Source organism: Somniosus microcephalus, chromosome 3 (assembly GCF_052327205.1).
Source record: "Somniosus microcephalus isolate GS21.2 chromosome 3, FLI_Smic_1.0, whole genome shotgun sequence".
In the NCBI taxonomy this organism is placed as follows: domain Eukaryota; kingdom Metazoa; phylum Chordata; class Chondrichthyes; order Squaliformes; family Somniosidae; genus Somniosus; species Somniosus microcephalus.
Window position 1 is genome coordinate 167,441,151 of NC_140989.1, and position 15,560 is coordinate 167,456,710.

General features: G+C 46.7%; 1 protein-coding gene across 1 annotated transcript in view; it reads left to right on the forward strand.

Annotated features, from left to right (window-relative positions):
* Window positions 1-7,676: 7,676 nt before the first annotated feature.
* LOC147121532 (iodotyrosine deiodinase 1-like) overlaps window positions 7,677-15,560 on the forward strand; it is a 139,824-nt gene continuing 131,940 nt past the window's right edge. The window contains exon 1 of the mRNA XM_085977892.1: window positions 7,677-7,863. Coding sequence (XP_085834018.1) covers window positions 7,677-7,863 — 187 coding nt within the window. The remainder of the gene's footprint in view (window positions 7,864-15,560) is intronic.

Below are 15,560 nucleotides of genomic sequence, written 5' to 3' on the forward strand. Positions count from 1 at the left end.
CACATCAACCTCCATGTTGGCAGGGGCCTCCTCCTCCACATCCTCCTTCTGTTCCTGGCTCCCGAGCCTGACCACGGGATGCAAGTTTTCCACAGAAGTGGGCTTAGGCGTGGGACTGCTTGAGGGCATGGGATTGCGCGCAGGCACGGGATCAGGATCCCGAATGAGCGCAGGTATGGGACCGTATCCGTCCTCCGGGGGGCTTGGCCTGAGATATTTGGTCTTCCTCCAAGCTTCCTTCTGGGCGGATGCTCTCCCTCTTCCCCCCACCACCCCCCTGAGGCCACGATGAAATTGGCCTCTGACGTCAACCGCGCATTTGGTGTTACTGGTGTGGGGGCGGGACAGTGGCGGTGCCAGCCTTGGCCTCCTTAGTTGTTGTGGCGGCCTTGGAGGTGGTGCAGTTTTTACAGACATGCCCCACCTCCTTGCAGGCGTGGCACCGCACATTGTCCGACGCCCAGAAGACGCGGTAGGGAGTCCCCCAGTAGTTAACCACGAATCCACCCTCTGTGTACTCCTCCCTCATCAGCTGAATGTAAAGCTGGCGCCGGAAGGAGAAGACATGACAGAGGCTGGCCTCCCTGAAGCTGAGCAGGATCGGCGCTAACCCCGGCCTCACCTCCCTCAGTTGACGTAGGTGGGGGTGGAGGAGCTCACTGGGGGTAAAGGGCTGGACATTTGATGACATTTCCACCGTCTTGTTAATGGGAATAGAAAGATAAAAAACTTCAGCCAGGCAGCTCCAGCTGTCCCAGGCAATGAGGGGGGTGGGGGTGGGGAGGGGGGGTGGTGTTTATAAGTGTGTTTGGCCTCGGTGATTTTGAAAGAGCACACACACCCTCATGATCTTTCAGCCTTTATCTTCTTTCTTCCCCCTACCTACAGGTAATAGTCTTGAAGAAAAATTGCACCAATGCCCACCTTAGGTTGATCTATTGTTGGTAGTTGTCTCCCTCCTTCCAAGTAGAGGTTACTTTCTTCCAGTTGTGGTTCTCCCTCCCTCTCCCTCTCCCTCTCCCTCTCCCAATGCGGAGAGCTAACAAGCAAGCAAGCAAATGGCTCCCTTTCTCCCTAATTTCCAGTAGAGCCAGTATGATAACTACAGCCTAGTCTTTAGAAGCCTTTATTCACAGAGACACACAGTGCACCCCCATGATGAGCTTGCCACCCCTTCCCCAGCTTACTCCCATATATGTGCACAAGAGAGTCCCATCGCCTGAATACAATTAACACCCAATTGCTATACACCACTTAAATACAATTAACAAGGGTGGAGTAGGGAGAGTGGTTTAAGAAGACGATGTGCAGTAGAGAAAAGGTGTTAGGAGATTAGGAATGTCGAGGAGTGCTGAAGGGTTGGGGTTGGGCTAGCGATTTGGGAGGGCAGAGTATCCGAGAGGGAGAAATGAAAGGAGGCATGATGACAGGAGAGAGGGGTAAAGAGAAAAGAAGAAAAAAAGGGGAGAAAAAAGTGCAAATAGAAGTGATGGGCTTGGATCCAGAGCGACAGCCAAAATGCAAATGCGAATGGACAAAGGGAAAAGTCAAGTTACATAGGCCTGGTTAAGTAGCAAGATTAGGATACATATATCCTGATAGTAAACGGGAAATAGAGAGGAGACAATAGGAGGGAGTCCAAAGTTAAGGTCAGAGGTCCTGTGGTAGGATAAAGTTGACGTAGGTAGGGTGATGTCAGCGTGGAGCATCGACGAGCTGTTGTCTATATTCGGAGACAAGTGTAGTGGGCAAGTGACACCAGACGCTATTTGAAGATAAAGTATCAGAGGACGCAAATGCTAGAGGTATTTCCATGGGGATGAAGATCCAGGAGTTGTGCAGAATCAGTTGTGGGACAGAAAAACAGCAGTGAAGTTGGAGGTCACCATAAGATCCAGAGGTGATGAATAAGTGGAGTTAGGCCCAGGAGAATGAAATTCTGGCCAGGAACCAGACTGTAGCTGAAACTGAAAAGCCAGTAGGAGAGCAGGTAACTGCAGCAGCAGGGGATGGGTTGTAAGCTGAACAAAGTTACTTTAAAATTTAAGCAACTGAGCAGCAGGTCAGAGACACAGCAGCTGAGTCTTACAGTGTCGTCCAGTGCAGAAGCATAGCCTTGATGTCCAGAGACGTCCAGGAAGTTAGAAGCCAAATTCTGTGCTCACTGAAGGAAAGAAAGAGCAGGCATGGTTGGGGAATGGGCAGTGGCAGTTTAAACTAGCAATTAACTTGTAGTTAGGGCTAAAATGCTCCCACTGTTAGAGCCAGGGGAACTTAAACAGTAGAAGAGAGGAGATTGGGGGGAGAAAGGGCAAAAGATGGCAGCGAATGGCCAAGGATAGAGGTGCGCAGCAAAGAGCTCCCTAGGAAGCTGCCTGTCCAGGAGCCACCTTGAGACATTCAAAACAGCACCCACCCAGTGTCTGAGTGCTGCAGTGGAAGCCCAGACTGCTGCCATCATGGCTCTGGATACCAGTGTGTAATGATCAATAACATGTCATTCTATAGTGGACACTAGGTGGAGCCGTAGAGCTGCGTAGAGCTGTATATAGCTGTATGTATAAAACTACACTACCCAGCTGTATGTATATTAAGACTACATTACCCATGAGGCACTAGGCTACCCACAAGGCAGCAGTCAAGATGGAAGCCTCTACAGATAGTGCACCTAGTCCACATGTGCTCAATAAAAGTGTCTAGCAAAAGCTAGCTGTGTTCATAATAAGAATGTTTATTTATTAATGAACATAAGACAGTGTGCAAAGGGACTTCCAGGACATCAAAGCACTCCAGTAATCTGTTCTCCAGCAGAGTACCAGGATTGCTGAGGCACCGCCCCTTGTTGTTGCCTGTCAGCCAGCCAGCCAGCCCAGACTGCTGCAGTCCAGGCTAAGATGTTGCAGTCTGCAGCCGGGCCTTCTAGGCCCAGAGCTTCTCAAAGTCACCCTCCAAGGTCATCTGCAGTCTTCTCCACTGAAAGTAGTCTACATGGATTTTAGCAAGTTTTTGACAAGGTCCCACATGGCAGACTGGTCAGAAAAGTAAAAGCCCATGGGATCCAAGAGAAAGTGGCAAATTGGATCCAAAATTGGCTCAGTGGCAGGAAGCAAAGGGTAATAGTCAACAGGTGCTTTGTGACTGGAAGGCTGTTTCCAGTGGGGTTCCGCAGGGCTCAGTACTAGGTCCCTAGCTTTTTGTGGTATATATCAATGATTTAGACTTCAATGTAGGGGGTATGATAAAGAAGTTTGCAGATGATACAAAAATTGGCTGTGTGGTTGATAGTGAGGACGAAAGCTGCAGACTGCAAGAAGATATCAATGGACTGGTCAGGTGGGCAGATAAGTGGCAAATGGAATTCAATCAGGAGAAGTGTGAGGTAACGCATTTGGGGAGGGCTAACAAGGCAAAGATGCAATAAATAGTGGGATACTGAGAAGTGTAGAGGAACAGAGGAACCTTGGAGTGCATGTCCACAGATCCCTGAAGGTGGCAGGCCAGGTAGATAAGGTGGTTAGGAAGGCATACGGGATACTTTCCTTTATTCGCCGAGGCATAGGCTACAAGAGCAGGGAGGTTATGCTTGAACTGTATAAAACACGAGTTAGGCCTCAGCTAGAGTACTGCGTGCAGTTCTGGTCACCACATTACAGGAAGGATGTGATTGCACTAGAGAGGGTACAGAGGAGATTGACAAGGATGTTGCCGGGAGTAGAGAATTTTAGCTATGAGGAAAGATTGGATAGGCTGGGGTTGTTTTCTTTGGAACAGAGGAGGCTGAGGGAAGGCTTAATTGAGGTGTATAAAATGATGAGGGGCTGAGATAGAGTGGATAGGAAGGACCTATTTCCCTTAGCAGCGAGGTCAATTACCAGGAGGCATAGATTTAAAGTAATTGGTAGAAAGATTAGAGAGGAGTTGAGGGGAACTTTTTTCACCCAGAGGGTGGTGGGGGTCTGGAACTCACTGCCTGAACATCACATTTAAAAAGTACTTGGACATGCACTTGAAGTGCCATACCCTACAAGGCTACGGACCAAGAGCTGGAAAGTGGGATTAGGCTGGATAGCTCTCTTTCGGCCGGCACAGACACGATGGGCCAAATGGCCTCCTTCTGTGCCAAAAATTTCTATGCTTCCACCCTGAGATAAGGGGGGAGAGAGAAGGGGTTCAACCCTGAGATACAGAGAGGGGTGAAGTTTAATTCTGACATAAGGAGAGGCACAGAGCCTCAATCCTGAGGTAAGGAGATGGGCAGTGGCTTAATACTGAGATAAGGCGAGAGACAGGTGGCTCAAACATTAGATAAAAATAGGGACATGGGCCTCAACTGAAGATAAGAAGAGGAATTAGGGACTCAACCCTGAGATACAGAGAGGGTCACGTGTTCAATCATGAGATAAAGAGATGGACGACTGTTCAAACTTGAGATAAGGAGAGGGACAGGAGTTCCACCCTGAGATAAGGGGAGGGACAAGGGGCTCAACCCTGAGATAAGGAGAGGGAGAAGGATTCAATCCATAGGTAAAGAGATGCACGAGGGTTTAAGCTTGCGATAAGGAGAGACACAAGGGATGCTACCCTGAGATAAGGCGAGGGACATGGGGCTCAACCCTGAGATAGAGAGAGGCAAGGGCCTTATTCTTGAGAAAAGGAGAGGGACAGCAACTCCACCCTAAGATAAGGAGAGAAACAGATTTCAACCCTGCAAAAAGGAGCGGGATAAGGGTTTAATGCTGAGATATTTAGAGAGAGAAGGGTTCAACCCTGAGATAAGGAGATGCATGAGGGGCCAATCATGAGATAAGGAGTTGGACAGAGGCTCAAAGAAGAGATTAGGAGAGGTGTGAGGTTTAATCCTGAGATAAATTGAGAGACTATAGCTCAATCCTGAAATAAGGAGACAGGCAGGGACTCGACCCTGAGATACGTGGAGGGACGTGGGTTCAGTCCTGTGATATGGTGAAGGACAAGGGTCCAATCCTGAGCTAAGAAGATGGACGAGTGTTCAACCCCGAGATAAGGAGTGGGACAAGATGCTCAACCTTGAGATAAGGAAAGGGATAAGGGGCTCAACCTTGAAATAAGAAGGGTAACAAGGGTTCAACCTTGAGATAAGGGGAGGGACAAGGGGCTCAGCACTGAGATACAGAGAGTGGGATAATGAGATCAATGAGGGTTCAATCCTGAGATAATGAGGTACATGAGGTTTCAATCCTGAGATAATGAGATGGACGAGGGTTCAATCCTGAGATAATGAGATGGACGAGGGTTCAATCCTGAGATAATGAGATGGACGAGGGTTCAATCCTGCAATAATGAGATGGACGAGGGTTCAATCCTGAGATAATGAGATGGACGAGGGTTCAATCCTGAGATAATGAGATGGACGAGGTTTCAATCCTGAGATAATGAGATGGACGAGGGTTCAATCCTGAGATAATGAGATGGACGAGGGTTCAATCCTGAGATAATGAGATGGACGAGGGTTCAATCCTGAGATAATGAGATGGACGAGGGTTCAATCCTGAGATAATGAGATGGACGAGGGTTCAATCCTGAGATAATGAGTGGGACAAAGCGCTCAACCATGTGATGAGAGGGACAAGGGGCTCAGCACTGAGATAAGGAGAGGGACAGGGGTGGAACATTGCGATCGGAAGGTGCTCAACCCTGAGATAATGAAAGGGACAAGAGGCGGCCAATTCACTATTGCCTGTTTTGCGCTGCCGCCCAGGTCGAATGTCACCCCCAAGAATGATGAGGACTGAGTTCCCAGAGGAAAGGTTTTTGATGTGGGAGGGAATAAGATGGGACAGAGTAAGGGCTCTGTTTCTGATCACAATGTACTGAGCACTGCCCACCTGAACCAGTTAGATAGAATTACCTAGATTTTACAGCACAGAAACTGGCCATTCAGCCCAACTGGTCTATACCAGTGTTTATGTTCCACACGAGCGTCCTCCCACCCCTCTTCATCTAACCCTATCAGCATATCCTTCTATTCCTTTCTCTCTCATGTGGTTATCTAGCTGCCCCTTAAAGTCATCTATGCTATTCGCCTCAACTACTCCATGGGCTATCAAGTTTCACATTCGAACCACTCTCTGGGTAAAGAAGTTTCCCCTGAATTCCTTATTAGATTTATTAGTGATTATCTTATAATGATGACACCTAGTTTTGGACTTCCTCACAAGTGGAAATGTCTTCTCTACGTCTACCCTATCAACACCTTTCATAATTTTAAAGACCTATATTAGGTCACCCCTCATCCTTCTCTTTTCTCGAGTAAAGAGCCCCAGCCTGTTCAATCTTTCCTGATAGTTATAACCTCTCAGTTGGGAGAGGAAAGAGCCCAATCCATGCAAATCTGTGAAGAACACTATGAAGAATCAGCTAGTTATTATTATTACCAGTTATCAATGTATAACCTGGACACATTCATCCCTTTTCATTGTTGATATTAAAGGAGCACTTTTCATCTGAACTTCTTTTGATTATAAAAAATACTAGGTCCTATATTGTAAGAACATTAGAGACACTACTGAGGCTGGGATTGATTTCCTTAGAGCAGAGAAGGTAAAGAGGAGATTTAATGCAGGTGCTCAAAACAATGAGGGGTTTTGATAGAATAGACAGGGAGAAACTGTTTCCACTGGCTGGAGTGTCAGTAACAAAAGGACACAGATTGACATAATTGGCAAAAGAACCAAAAGGGAGATGAGGAGAATTAATTTTCACAGCGAATTGTTACAATCAATCGGCACGGTGGCATAGTGGTTAGCACTGTTGCCTCACAGCGCCAGGAACCCGGGTTCGAATCCGGCCTCGGGTGACTGTCTGTGTGGAGTTTGCGCATTCTCCCCGTGTTTGCGTGGGTTTCCTCCGGGTGCTCCTTTCCTCCCACAGTCCAAAGATGTGCGGGTTAGGTTGATTGGCTATGATAAATTGACCCTTAGTGTTAGGGGGATTAAATACGTGGGGTTACGGGGATAGGGTGGGACATGTCTTGGTGTAGGGGTTACGGGGATCGGGTGGGATATGTGTCGGTGCAGGCTCGATGGGCCGAAATGGCCTCTATCTGCACTGTGGGGTTTCTGTGATTCTGTGATTTCTGAATCTGGAATGCGCTGTCTGAAAGGGTGGTGGAAGCAGATTCAATTGTAATATTCAAAAGGCAAATGGATATATACTTGAAAAGGAAAAAATTGCAGGGCTATGCTGAAAAAGCAGGGGAGTGGGACTGATTGGATGGTCCTTCAAAGAGACGGCATGGGCATGATAGGCCGAGAGGCCTCCTTCTGTGCTGTAAGACTTTATAAGTAGGGGAGGAATTCTGCAAAGACCAGAGCAAGGAGCTTGAGGGCCTCTTCAACACAACCTCTTTTTTGATCTTGTGACTTTAAAAAATGCATGAACATTATAATGGGTACCTCTGCTTCCTAGAAATAAAGGTTTGCCAAGCACTTTACATGAACACTGCCCCTTTAGGATGTGTCATGCAGGCAGTAGGGTGCATAACCTGACAATTTTCTTTCGATTGGTTGAAAACAAATGTGCTTCAGTGCCAATGACTCAACCTGCTTTAAGCGGCATGTTGCAACAGAGCTGGCCAGCCCTTTAGCTGGTTGGGTGAGTGTCAAGTGAGTGCAGCTCCAGACAGCGAGCTGTTCGCCATGGCTCTCGTCTCTTCCCTGACCCCCGTCATTATCGCAGTGATTTGCATTTGCTTGGCCGCCCTGTGGAGGGACAAGAGAAAAGCGATGGGACAGAGAAAGGCCGAAACTGAAGAGAGAGTCAGTTCCAGACCCTGGGTGGATGAAGACTTGCGAGATGAGACAGAGCTCAGCATGGAAGAGGACGGTAAGGTTAAAAGAAATAGCACTGGAGACTAATTTTATCATGAAGGTGGTGGTGAAATTGGTTTTGGGTGGGGTGGAAAACATAGGAACATACGAACCAGAGGAGGCCATTGAATCTCTCGATCCTGTTCCACCATTCACTTAGATCATGGCTGATCTGTATCTTAACTCCATCTAACTGCCCTTACTACCCTTGCCTAACAAAAATTTATCAATCTACATTTTGAAATTTTCTATTGACCAAGCCTCAACAGTTTTTTGGGGGAGAGAGTTCCAGATTTCCACTACCCTTTGTGTGAAGAAGTGCTTCCTGACAACACCCCTGAACGACCTGCTCTAATTTTAAGGTTATGTCCCACCAGAGGAACTAGTTTCACTCTATCTACCCAATCAACTCCTTTAATCGTCTTAAACACATAAATTAGCTCACCCCTCAATCTTCTATACCTAAGGGAATACAAGCCACATTCATGCAACCTGTCCTCATAATTTAACCCTTTTAGCCTCGGTATCATTCTGGTGAATCTGCGCTGCACCCCCTCCAAGGCTGACATAACCTTCCTGAGGTGCGGTGCTCATAACGAAACAGTACTCTAAATGGTGTCTCACCAGAGATTGATATATCTGTAACATAACTTCCACCCCTTTGTATTCCAGCCCTCTTGAGATAAAATTACCTCTTCTGCTTTCCAGGAAAGACATTAGGGTTCAAATTTCTCTTTGGCGGGGTGTAAAAGAGACAATAACGAATCGGCAGCCCATTTTCCACCCCGCCCAAGAACAATTTCAACCGCAATATTTTTTCTGGAAAGCAAAAGAGGTAATTTTAACAAAATTGTTGCTTTAAAGCCATTACAGTTGTTGAATTAAAGCTGTTCTGTGTCATTGGTTAAGTCTTTCCATGGATACGCTTTACGAACATGAAACTCTCCTTGGAGCTCTCGTCTTGAAGGGTGAAATGGGCTGATATGAAAGATCTACCACACTGTTTGAAAAGTAAAGAAAGAAAGACTTGTAGTTATAAAGCGCCTTTCATGACCTCAGGACAACCCAAAGCTCTTCACAGCCAATGAAGAACTTTTCAAGTGAAAAGCGATGGGAGAGAGAAAGGCCAAAACTGAAGAGAGAGTCAGTTCCAGACCCTGGGTGGATGAAGACTTGCGAGATGAGACAGAGCTCAGCATGGAAGAGGATCACTGTTGTAATGTAGGAAATGCGGCAGCCAATCTGCGCACAGCAAGCTCCCACAAACAGCAATGCGATAATGACCAGATCCACTGTTTTAGTGATGTTGTTTGGCTGGGAGAAAAACAACATACATTTATACAGCTTCATTAATGCAGTAAAACAGCCCAAGGAGCCTCACATGAGTGTTTTCAAACAAAATTGACACCGAACCATGTATGGAAATTTTAGGACAGGTGACCAAAAACTTGGTCAAAGAGGTAGGTTTTAAGGAGCATTTTAAAGGAGGAGAGGTGGAGAGGTTCAGGGAGGGAATCCCAGAGCTTACAGCCTAAGCAGCTGAAGGCATGGCCACCAATGGTGGAATGATTAAAAATGGGGATGCGCATGAGGCCAGAATTGGAGGAGCAGAGAGATCTGGGAGGGATGTAGGGCTGGAGGAGGTTATATAGATAGGGAGCAGCATGGCCATGTTTTGAAAACAAGGATGATAATTTTAAAAATGAGCTAATGTAGGTAAGTGAATGGGAATTGGTGCAAGTTACGATATGGGCAGCAGAGCTTTAGATGAGCTCAAAGTTTATGGTGGATGGAACATGGGAGACTGGCCAGGAGTGCAAGGAATAGTCAAATCTAGAGGTAACAAAGGCTTGGATGAGGGTTTCAGTAGCGGATGAGCTGAGGCAGGGTCGGAGACGGGCGATGTTATGGAGGTGGAAGTAGCTCCCATGCTCTTCTTCAAATAGTGCCATGAGATCTTTTACATCCACCCGAGAGGGCAGATGGAGCTGAGGTTAATGTCTCACCTGAAAGACGGCACCTCCGACAATACAGCCCTCCCTCAGTATTGGACTGTGAGTGTCGGCCTAGATGATGTGTTCAAGTCTCTGGAGTGGGTTTTGAACCCAAAACCTTCTGACTCGGAGGGTTTGGTATCTAGAACTACTACCATGTTCAAAAGTGATAAACAGCAATGACATGAAATTGAAATAGACTTTGCCCCACACAAGAAAAATCTGTGTTGGGAAAACACATGTTTCTCCAGTTTACAGAGCTGGGATTTTGACAGTGTGCCTGTTAGCTATTAACTCTGTTAATTATCAATCTACTTTCACCTTGTAAAAAATTAGATAAGTTCAGTAATTCTGCTATCAATATGCACCCATAACAATTGATACCAAGGTCAGGGAAAGGTTTGTGAAATTTACATAGAAATAAATAAAATGTATAGCACAGAAACAGGACATTCGGCTCAACTGAAGGACAGTGTCCTAGGCCCAATCATCTTCAGCTGCTTCATCAATGACCTTCCCTCCAACATAAGGTCAGAAATGGGGATGTTTGCCAATGACTGCACAGTGTTCAGCACCATTCACAGCTCCTCAGATAATGAAGAAGTCCATGCCCGCATGCAACAAGACCTGGACAACGTTCAGGCTTGGGCTGATAAGTGGCAGGTAACATTCGCGTCACAGAAGTGCCAGGCAATGACTATCTCCAACAAGTGAGAGACTAACCACTGCCCCTTGACATTCAACAGCATTACCATCGCTGAATCCCACACCATCAACATCCTGGGGGTCACCTTTGACCAGAAACTTAACTGGACCAGCCACATAAATACTGTGGCAACAAGAGCAGGTCAGAGACTAGGTACTCTGCAGCGACTGTCTCACCTCCTGACTCCCCAAAGCCTTTCCACCATCTACAAGGCTCAAGTAAGGAGTGTGATGGAATATTCTCCACTTGCCTGGATGAGTGCAGCTCCAATAACACTCAAAAAACTCGACACCATCCAGGACAAAGCAGCCCGCTTGATTGGCACCCCATCCACCACCACCTTAAATATTCACTCCCTCCACCACTAGTGTACCATGGCTACAGTGTGTACCATTTACCATCACCAATGCTTCTTTGGCAGCACCTCCCAAACCTGTGACCTCTTCCACCTAGAAGGACAAGGGCAGCAGGTGCATGGGAACACCACCACCTCCAAGTTCCCATCCAAGTCACACATCATCCTGACTTAGAAGTATATCGCCAATCCTTCATCGTCGCTGGGTCAAAATCCTGGAACTCCCTACCTAACAGCACTGTGGGATTACCTTCACCACACGGACTGCAGTGGTTCAAGATGGCGGCTTACCACCACCTTCTCAAGGGCAATTAGGGATGGACAATAAATGCTGGCTTTGCCAACGACGCCCACATCCCAGGAACGAATTAAAAAAAAAACTTGTCTATGTCAGTGTTTATGCTCCACAACTACTCATTGTGGTAGCAAGTTCCACATTCTAACCACTCTCTAGATAAAGAAGCTTCTCCTGAATTCCATATTGGATTTATTTGTAAATGTCTTATACTTATGACCACTAATCTTGTTTGCCCCCACAAGTAGAAACGTCTTCTCTTATGTCCACCCTATCAAACCCTTTCAGCCTTCTCTTTTCTAGAGAAAGGAGCCCCAGCCTGTTCAATCTTTCCTGAGAGGCACAACCTCTCAGTTCTGGTATCATAGAATCATAGAATGGTTACAGCACAGAAGGAGGCCATTCAGTCTGTTGAGCCCATGCCGGCCCTCTGCAAGAGCACTTCAGCTAGTCCCACTCCCCCGCCCCTTCCCTGTAGCCCTGCAAATTATATTCCTTCAGGTACTTATCCAATTCCCTTTTGAAAGCCACGATTGAGTTTGCCTTCACCACCCTTTCAGGCAGTGCATTCCAGATCCTAACCACTCGCTGCATAAAAAAGTTTTTCCTCATGTCGCCTTTGGTTCTTTTGCCAATCACCTTAAATCTGTCTCCTCTGGTTCTCGATCCTTCCACCAATGGGAACAGTTTTTCTCTATCTACTCTGTCTAAACCCCTCATGATTTTGAACACCTCTATCAAATCTCCTCAACCTTCTCTGCTCTTAGGAGAGCAACCCCAGCTTCTCCAGTCTATCCACAGAACTGAAATCCCTCATCCCTGGAATCATTCTCGTAAACATTATCCTTGTAAATCTCTTTTGCATCTTCTCCAGTGCCTCGATATCATTTTTATAGTTTGTAAAGATAAATATGCAACTTAATAAAACTAATGTTAAATAATAGTTTTTATTCTAGCCTTCTAAATGTAAGGAATTAAACAGCGGGGTTGGGGTTATTTGTCTCTGGCCAGTCAGAAGCCTCTGAGCTGCTCCAGGGACCCCCTTGCGGTTTCGAAGCACTACCCTATTCCTCCTGGTTCTGACCGCTGGACTTAATTGGTAGCGATGTAGACAGAAAAACGTGACTCGTGGCTTGGGTGCAAAACAGACCAATATTTATTGAAAACAAAAGAAAGAAACAACTTAAAATAATCAATATAGCTCTTATGCCTGGTACAGCACTTTTGCTTAACGCAGTACCCTCAGTGTCCACTAGAGCGCTCCCTGCTCAGTGCCACACTCCTTTATTTTAATATACATGCAGTACACTCAGTGTCCACTAGGGCGCTCCCTGCTCAGAGCAACTCTCCTTTATTTTAAATCCATCACTTTAAAAATAGAAACCCCTTGCTCACTGGCAAATAATAGAAAAATAGAAACCCCTGGCTTTTACTTACAGCACTTTTGCTTAATGCAACACCCCTCTTAATACAGTTTTAAATACAGTACTCAGTGTCAAACTGAAGCACTTCCTCTGCTCAGTGCAATACCGTCTTACTTAAATAGGGGAGGAGAAATGGACACAACGAGGGAAGATCGACTAAAATCACAGTTCTTAACAAAATTCCCACTTTACTTCCACCCCTATACCTATCCTAAATTGCCTTGTGGAAGGCCAGAAAAATATATGCTCACCACTGGAAATGCCTGCTCCGTGCCCTGTGAACTTAGATCTTCACTGCCCCGAAGTAAAAAAACACCCCAGTGTTTTATAAGTAAACTGCTGGTGTTTCACCTCTTCAGGCAGGCTCACACGCTGTAGAAGGACACGGAGGCGAGGCCAAAGAGAGAGAGAGCTTCTGGGAAGCTATCTTTTATACCCCCATTTGGGGCCCGCCCAGATCCAGAGGTATCTGGGCCAAAACAAAAGGGATCCTACTGCCCCATTGTCCAGTAATGGGTTTGGATGAATCACCCATTCATTTTAAACTGTTCCTTTTCTCAGTTTAAACGTCTCTACAATTGTCTGTGCTGAGCTTTGAATGTATTTCCATTCATCAATGATGGGTTTGAATGGAGCTGTCCTGGGTTGAAAAAAAACATGTCTTTCTGTGATTGCTGAGTAAACAGCTTTGGAGGCTAATGTAAACAGAAGCCAACTGTTCTTGTGGTCAGGCTGAGACTGCAGTCAAGTGGTTAATCCTTTGTGCAAACATCTTGTAGCAGTTTCTGTAAACATATCGATTATCTGCTGCAGAGGGAGGTGGGAACTCCCCTTTGATTGAACCTTTCTTCCACAGACACAGAAAGCTGTTTTCCAAGTCCTTTTGTCTTCGGCCATGCGGTCTGATGGCCATTTTGATCCCTGGATTTTTTCTTAAAGGTAAATCACCCAGGGATTCTTTAATCAAAAATTAATCTTCGGAGCTGTAAATTATTGCGAAATCTTACATAAAGGACAGTGTGTGTAGCGGTTGGAGTACTCCTTTCACATAGAATTTACAGCACAGAAACAGGCCATTCGGCCGAACTGGTCTATGCCAGTGTTTATGCTCCACATGAGCCTCCTCCCACCCTATTTAATCTCACCCTATCAGCATATCCTTTGTAAGGGGTTTTTGCTAGGTCTCTCTCTCTGGTGAGACCTCTCTTTTGCACAGTAATTTACCGAGTGGTTTGACCCACTCACCCCTTAGGTTCTGTACACTGGACTTTGAGGCAGGAACTACAATGCAGAGAACACTCTGTAGACCAAGTTTAATGAAACAAAGTGAAATTTTATTGCATAAAGAAAAAAATTGAATGTAAGCCAATAAGGTACATGGGAGGGAAAAACAAATCATAATACAGTACTAACCAATATATCTACAGGCATATTATACTTTACAAGGTTCACCATGAAATAGGGAAACACACGGAACATTGAGGGACAACAACTCATTGTTAATTATCCCCTAAAATGCCCACCCCCTAAAACTAGCTAGATTAGATTATGAGGGGCCAGAAACATGCTCACCACTCCCAGTTAGAAAATAGAGGTTCTGAAGTCTGCGTTTTGGTCCTCTCAGGCGTCCTGTCTCCACGTGGTCAGCGGAACGCAGCGGGCTGCGACACACTCTTTTCTCCCTCGAGGTAATGGACATGGACAGGCTGGATGTTAGCAGGCCTGGACATCGGCGTGGAGAGAGCCCAACTGTTTGACCATTTTCATAAGGTCTCTTCTTGGAGGGTCGCCGTCTTTTTGTCTCGTCAAATGGCCTGGGGTTTGTCGATGATCTCCCGATAGCTACCCCCGGTCTGGGCGCTGACTCGATCTTCCCTCTCGAACCTCTCTCTCCAACTTCGAACTCGAACTCGATCCTCGATCATCCGACCTTGAACCTCCAACTCGATCGTCTTCCGATTTTCTGAACTCCCGATAGCTACCCCGGGTCTCCAATTATAGTTCTCATCGAGGCCCTTATCTCCCGCCATACATTGATGGAAAATGCTGGGGCTGTTATGGAAACCCTGTGGCAAGCAGTTCCAGGTGTACTGTTGCCCTTTAAAAGTAAAGGCGAACTTGTATTGATCCTCCCTCCTTAAAGGGATGGACCAAAACCCATTGGAAATATCCAGCACCGTGAACGTGGTCGCAGATGCTGGAATACTCCCTATCAGGTCGGCAGCTGCTGCTACCATCGGCGCGCAGGCTGGGATGTTACTATTGAGGACTCTGTAGTCCACCGTGGCTCTCCAGGAATTGTCTGGCTTCTTCACCGGCCACAAAGGAGAGTTTACGTGGGTGGCTATCGGCCTCAACACGCCCTGCTGTACCAGTGAAGGCATTGCTGTCTCCATGTCGGGCTCCGCTTCCCTGGGGAAGTTGTACTGTTTTTGGGGTCGGGCCATGGGGTCCCCGTCTACTCTGGCCTCAAACCCGGTGACCCTCCTGCAATCGTGTTTGTGAGTGGCAAATGTAGTCAGGTGGTCTGACACGAATGCGTGCAGATCTTGTGGGATGCTGGCGACCATGAGCTCGAGGTCGTAGCCCTCTTTTGGCTTCATGGTACATAGGGTCCCTTTCCCTTCCTTCCCTGGGATGATGACTACCTCACCTTTCTTACCCGTACTCGCTCCCCAGAGACAGTGATTTCTAAGATCCACGAGGATCCCGTGTTCTACTAAGAAATCGGACCCAAGGATCCCTTTTCCACCCTCCACCTCCCACTTCATCAGTACACACGTCCACATGGTGCAGAGTGGTCCTAAATGAATGGAGAGGGGGATGGAGAATGCGCCAGCCTGTACTTTGCCCGTGAAGCTCGACAGAATATATGGAACCCCGGTGGACAGAGGTGAGGTGGTAGGGTTAGCCGTGTGGATCACGGTGCACGATGCCCC